General features: G+C 31.2%; 1 protein-coding gene across 1 annotated transcript; it reads right to left on the bottom strand.

Annotated features, from left to right (window-relative positions):
- Positions 1-3,650: 3,650 nt before the first annotated feature.
- LOC127138278 (U-box domain-containing protein 35) lies at positions 3,651-5,047 on the bottom strand. Its single transcript, XM_051064688.1, has 3 exons — positions 4,573-5,047; positions 4,233-4,473; positions 3,651-4,033 (listed from the first exon to the last, which is right to left on the bottom strand). The coding sequence occupies exons 1-3, from the start codon at positions 4,823-4,825 to the stop codon at positions 3,802-3,804; spliced, it is 726 nt and encodes a 241-aa protein (XP_050920645.1). The 5' UTR covers positions 4,826-5,047; the 3' UTR covers positions 3,651-3,801.
- Between the last annotated feature and the right edge of the window lie 1,781 nt (positions 5,048-6,828).

Consider the following 6,828-nt stretch of genomic DNA (forward strand, 5'->3'; position numbering starts at 1 on the left):
GTGTTTTAAATTTTTTAATATGAGAAGTTTTTTTCTCCGTATTAGGCTAAAAAAACACGTAACAAAAGTCTTGGAATGCACAGATTAGTTGGACAAGAATAATACCAAATACCTTTTTATCCACCTAATCATGAATTGTTATAATTCCATTTCGCACATCCCTAAGGCATCCCTGTGAGTTTTAAATTGAATGGTATCTAGGGCCTTTGTAAAGGTGTCCACTAGTTGTTTGTCAGCGGTAACATGATCAAGAGAAATTATTTTTTCTTTTACAAGCTCCCTGATAAAATGGTGTCGAATATCAATGTGCTTGATATGGCTATGTTGGCCTGGATTTTTCAAGATGATGTTAGCTCATAGTCAGATGTTTCCCTTAGGTACTTAATGATTCTCTTGACTTGCTAAAGATAACTCATTCTTGGATTTTCTTAATAACGAGTACATTTAATAACAAAGAAAGTGATGTCATGATGGTAGACAGTGACACATACAAACAGTTATTCCTAGATCATCTCTAGTAAGTTTGACATGAGTCAAAACAAGAGAGTGCTTATGCCTAGAATTCTCCAACCCAAAATTTTCACTATATTTGTGACATATTTTGTTTAGAGTACAAATATACTATATTTCATTTGCTTAACTTGAAAGCCAAGAAAGTTAGTAGGTTCACCAACCAATTTCATTTTTACTTCATGTTGCATTTGTTAAACTAAAACTCCTAATATCTTGCTTGACATACATACAACCACAATGTCATAAACGTAGATTTGAGGTATCACGAGCTTCCCTCCATCCTTATTTACAAATAGAGTTTTGTCAATTCCACCATGTACATATCCATTCCTACTTAAAAATTCAACGAGTCTGTCACACCATGATTTGAGAGGTTGCTTCAGCCTATAAATAACCTTCTTAAGTTTGTAAATATGATTTTAGAGACATGGATCAGTAAACCATTTTTTTTAATGTACACTTCCTCATTCAGGTACCCATTTTGAAAATTCATAACTTTTGTTCTGAGTGTTCGATTCGACTGTCGTTCGAAGCGTCAGAAATCTGAGTGTGTACTTTCATTTAAAATTCGTTTCAATACCTGAAAATGAATATTTTTCTGTGCGATGGTGTTGAAATGCATTGTAATGTTTATGTGGTTGTGTGACATAACCTTAAATGCATTATTGTTGCTTGTTTTGTTGTATGTTGATGTTGTTGAGTTGCATAACATGTGTTTCATGCATGATGGCCAGTATTTGAGGTGTACATTGACTATGGTGGTGGGCCATTCTGCATGATATTGTTGTTGCATGTATAATATGTTGCATACATTCATGTTGTTGGACAAATGGTCCATTGTTGGTGAGCCTCAAATCCCATTGTGTGGATTAGGTCGGTAGCTGATTTCAGAGGTGATGGTAATGAATTGGTGGCTTTGATCCTAGGAGGTGAGGATCGAAGCGGTGAACCTGAGTATTCACGTATTAGTACCACATGCATTGATTCGAGTTATTAAGTCGCATTGCATTGTACATTGATTGTATTTTGTTATTGTGTTGGATGGTTGATTATGTTGTTATTATGTCAGATGGTTGTTATGTTGCTATTATGTTATATGTTATTATGTTGTTATCCTGTTTGGATAGTTGTTGTGTTGTTGTTCTGTATGGGTAGTTGTGATGTTGCTATTAAATGTAGATAGTTGTTGTGTGGATTATATGGAATTGTGTTTCGGAGTGGGTGATATGCATGTGATAGTCTGATGTTTACTTATCATTATGCTTTCTTTTATATAATTATGATATCTCACCCCTTCTGTTTGAATGTTGTCTCCACGTGGGTAACGTGCAGATAATTCGTAGTAGGAGCTCAGATGTGAGTGGAAGATGAAGTCTTCCGTTTTATTTTAGTGTCGGTGTCTGCTCTGATGTGTAACGTCGAGGAATTTAGAACGATGTGTCTTTCGTTATGTTTTAACATTTCTTATAATGACATGTTATGTTGATGTTGAATATGTGAGTTAACTGTTTGTTATTGTTGTTCTGATGCTATTTAATAAAAGTTAGCATTTAGACGTGTAGTTATTACTACTATTTTTATAACTCTCAAGTGTTACATGTCTTTTTGATATAGCAGGTTGACTGTATGTTGTAGTGTAGCATCCTAAATTGCATGTTAAATTATTTTACTCTGATAAATATTTTAATTTTACGCGGGAAAAAATTTAGGGTGTTACACACTCCAGTTCAATTATTTATAACTTTTTTATTTATATAAGAATAATAATGCACAAAAATAAATATATTTTTAAAATGGTATTAAAAAAATTTATTGATAATTTCATAATAATTTACACTTAATAGTTTATTTAATTTTTTATAGTCTTTGATATATTGAACATTTTATATTTAATTATTTGAAAATATTTAAAAGAATTTAAAATATTTCAAATCTCTTTTTTTTTCTTCAAAAAACACAGTTTACTCTATAACAAATAATTAATTTTAAATTTTACATAAATTAAATATAATTTCAAACTAAAAGAAATGAATTATAGATTAGGTAGGTGAAGACTTTTATTTTAATATAATAATAATAAGAAGAAAATTAATAAGTATTTTAATATAATAATAGTAATAAGAAATTTGATAATTTAATGTATATTATGTATTATTATATAAAATTTATTTTTATTTATCAAATGAATAGAGAAGGAATTGAGAATAGTTTTTAATTTAGTCTTTTTATTTGATTTTCCTATATACAAGAGTGATTAGAGAAGAAAAAAAAGAAATTAAATCAACAAATAAATTTAATTTGATCTTAAAAATTGCCTAAATTATTAGTTAACGATTTTTATCTGTTTTTTGATCAATTTTCTAATTTAAATTCTGATTTTTCTGATATTATTTTTTAGATTTAAATAGACAGATTAAAATTCTGATTTTCGATCCAACTAATTGAATTAGTCAATCCGATTCAGTTTTGACTACAAAAATCTCCTGCATAACTTTTATTATTTATATTTTAAACTAAAAATATATTAGACGAAAGAAAAGGATTTGCAAATTCATTGACTGACGTAAGTCTTAAATAAATTAAGAGATATAGTTTCCTATATAATGTGTATACACGTACTATTAATTAACTTCTTTAAATAATTAATATTGATCAAGTCAATAGAGAATCAGAGAATCACAAACAGGATATGCCTTTGGTGATGCGGCAATTGTGGGCCCAGGTACTCCAATGAAAGTCAAACTACAAAGAATACTAGTAATATAATACTCCCTACTTCACAATTTATAAATAAATAATCAAGAAATAAATTCTTAGCTATCCATGTCTTTAGTGTAAGTTGTTTAATTTTTTAATTTTTATTTTATTTAATTATTATGTTATAAAATATACTTTTTTTAAAATAAAATTAAATATGAGCTAGATTGATCATATCTTTTCTGCAAGACATATTATAAAAAATTATACTTTAAAATATCTTTTTCTTTTAATTAGTGTGATTTTTTAGTTTTGTTTTATTAAGAATTTTCCTTTTATCTCGACATAACCAAAGAATACATACAACATATTGTTGACCAATTCGGGTGAAGATAACAATATTGTGCCAACCACAAAATGAAAGGAAACTACACAATTAATGCACACTAAATAAAACAATGTATACAAGTGAAAATTTCACCATTCACTACAAACATTAGTAAATTCAATACAAACCAAACTATATATTGTATGAAAAATATAGTAATTATTTCTAGTAACAAATTGAGTAACACATGACAATGAATGTTGTCATTTAAACTTTGGTTTGAAACAAACACATAAAACTGAATCATTTTCTTTTGTGTTCACATTATTAGCAGAGTTGGTAGTGGCAATTATCTTAGGAGAAGGAGTCATCATCATCATCACTTGCTCATCCTTTACTTCCTTACCTTCGGAGATAATTCTAACCTTACAACTTTCTGGTGCATTCTGTACTACCTGATCAGCCACGCCATTTCCTTTCCTTGATCTCGATTTTCTGCTCGTATACAAATAATATTCATGCGTGAGTTTCTTAACAAAAATCTATCAAACACAGACACGACATGCGTGAGTTTCTTAACAAAAATCTATCAAACACAGACACGATACGACACGGCAACACAACACAGTCACAATATACTGAACAAATTGAACATAATCACACGTGTCAGAGACATGACACGTTTTTGTTATACCTTAGATGGAATTTGTTGGCACCAATGACTAGATTTGATATTTGAAGAATAGGAATTAGGTCTAGGATGGCTTTTGCAATGAAATCACTCTCTATTAAGATGGTATCAACCTTAACGTTGGAAAGAGAGCAAGATTGGATGAACTTGTGAAGGAGTTGTCTCCTCTTGTTTCTTTCTTGCTCCATATAAATCTCTACCTGCTCACCACTAACTTGATTCCTTGCAATCATTCCTACTCCCACTGCATATATCATACATAATCTTTAAACAATTAGATCCATGTGATATGGATATGGCAAACAAGGAGAAAGAACATAGATGAGAATGAATGAATGATTACATGGATGTGGAATGTGTTTGATTTCAGGGAATACATGAATGAGATAGAGCATGGTGGAATGAGTGGTTAGGTTATTGAGTGTCCATGAGAGAGCTTCCATGCTTGTATCACTCTTACCAACTGCAACATAAATGGAATCTTCTTCTTCGATTTCATTGTCGATTGTGTCAAGGTGGTGGTGGTGGTGGTTGATGGTGTTTTCTTCCTCCTCTATCTCGCTTATGCCGGTGCTGCCGTAGTTGTTGTTGAACATTGTTTGGGGATAGATGATGAGTGTGGAATGTGAATGGTGTTCGTTGACTTTTGTTTGGATGAGTTTATGGTTGAAATTGAAGTAGGAGTTGTTTTTGTTTGTTTGTTAGAGAGGAAATGAGAAAGAAGAAGCGGAAAATAGGAATCATAAAATTCTATCTATCCCTCTTCGTTTCATTTTTATCTTAAGTAAACATAGGTATATAGCTATGTTCAACTAGACAATATATTAAATCCTAGGGACGGCAAAATATCTTACCTTCAAGTTATTAATCTGTCTAAAATAGAGCGGGTCCATTAAACTAGCTTTAGTGGATAGTTCTATTGAAACATCACACATGAATATGCGAGAGTTGGTGTTGAAGTTACTTGAAAATATATATATGTTGAATAAATTTGTAAAAGATGAGGGAGTTCAAAATTATATAAATGATTCAAGTTCTTGATGACAAGATGCACAAATTAAAAAACACTTTTAAGTTTGAATTTGATTTTTTATATTTTTTTCTTATACTCTTGTGTTATAGTATTGTGAGTGGTAGTTACATATTTACTTTAGAGAGTGTAGGTGTATTGGGGTCTTGGGATGATTGAGGATAGTCTATGTATTATAATAATTTTCACATTGTTATTCTCCGATTGTCATTTAACAACAATCATGGGATTTTCCTTCTCTGGTTTTGGAGTTTCCACGTTAATCTCTTGTGTTGTTATTGTGTTCCTCTTTTTTCTCTATGATTTGGTTTTTCCCAACAAGTGGTATCAAGAGTCTTGGTTTGTTGGTTGCAATGTCAAGTTTTTCAAGTGCAATGAAGATTGACTTAGAAAAATTTGATGGAAGAATCAACTTTGACTCGTGGAAAGTTCAAGTCAAATATGTTTTGGTACAATTAGAATTACACAAGGTGTTTGATGGAAATATTTTAAACATGGACAACAAGAAGTGGGAGGAACTAGATTTGGGAGCTTCGAGTATAATCCTCATGTTTTTGGCTAAGAATATTTTTGCAGATGATCTTGGCACGTCGTCAAGCAAAGAACTTTGGGAGAAACTTGAAGGGATATATCATGGGAATGGTATATCAAATTGGTTGTTATTGAAGGAGCAGTTTCATAGCTTGCGTATGGATGCACATATGAACATATTTGATCACCTAAGTGTTCTAAATGGTAATATTATTTATGAACTATAAACTATCGGAGTCAAGATTGATGAAGATAAAGCTTTGAGACTCATATGGTCTCTTCCATCTTTATATGAGCATATTAAACTTGTTTTGATATATGAGACAGAAACTTTAAGTTTTGAAGAAGTTGTTAATAAAATTATTTCTTAAGAAAGTAGATTGAAGGGTGAGGATAATACTTCATCAAACTCTGTGTTGGTTTCTAGAGGAAAGCCTTATGTGAAGAAAAACAATGAAACGAGAGTGAGATGTTGAAAATATGTAAATACTTGACATAAAAGTATAAGTGTCATGATGGGGCAGCGTCAGAGAAGAACTCTGAGTCAAATGCTAGTAATGTCTATGTCACTGTGAGAGAGGATGATCTTCTCTGAAAATTATGAAGTGTGTCCTCATGACATTTCCACTATCATGGAAAAGGACGGGTTATTGCTAGCAGATTAACACATGGGCTGTGATGCAAAGTATGATGTGAAATTATGTTGATGGTTGAAGAGCTTCCTACCAACATGGAAATTGCATCATGAATTTTCAATCTGGTTTTCAACATGTGGAAATTCTTGAAGTGGTTTAGGTTCAAGTAAAGTATACTCTTCTTTAGGTGGAATATGATAGTTTTTGAACTATGATTTTCGGTAAAGACAATGTGAAAATTCTTGGAGTGGTATAGCTTCAAGTAACTATCCTCTTTATGGTAGAGTATGATTGTCAGTGAAGACAATAAGAGCTGATGTATTATTTTCAATCAAGATAGAGATTGTTAGTGTTGGTTGAAAATATATATGTTGAAGAAGCCCCACACCGCTTAGCTTTGTAA

Source organism: Lathyrus oleraceus, chromosome 4 (genome assembly GCF_024323335.1).
Source record: "Lathyrus oleraceus cultivar Zhongwan6 chromosome 4, CAAS_Psat_ZW6_1.0, whole genome shotgun sequence".
Lineage (NCBI taxonomy): Eukaryota > Viridiplantae > Streptophyta > Magnoliopsida > Fabales > Fabaceae > Lathyrus > Lathyrus oleraceus.

What these genes read in the sequence shown, in the direction of transcription:
- LOC127138278 (XM_051064688.1), bottom strand. Translation starts at nt 4,825, where the DNA reads ATGTTCAACAACAACTACGGCAGCACCGGCATAAGCGAGATAGAGGAG. An exon ending in CAAACACATTCCACATCCAT is followed by an intron (nt 4,474 to 4,572) that starts GTAATCATTCAT and finishes TGATATATGCAG; the next exon opens with TGGGAGTAGGAATGATTGCA. An exon ending in GCCAACAAATTCCATCTAAG is followed by an intron (nt 4,034 to 4,232) that starts GTATAACAAAAA and finishes GTATACGAGCAG; the next exon opens with AAAATCGAGATCAAGGAAAG.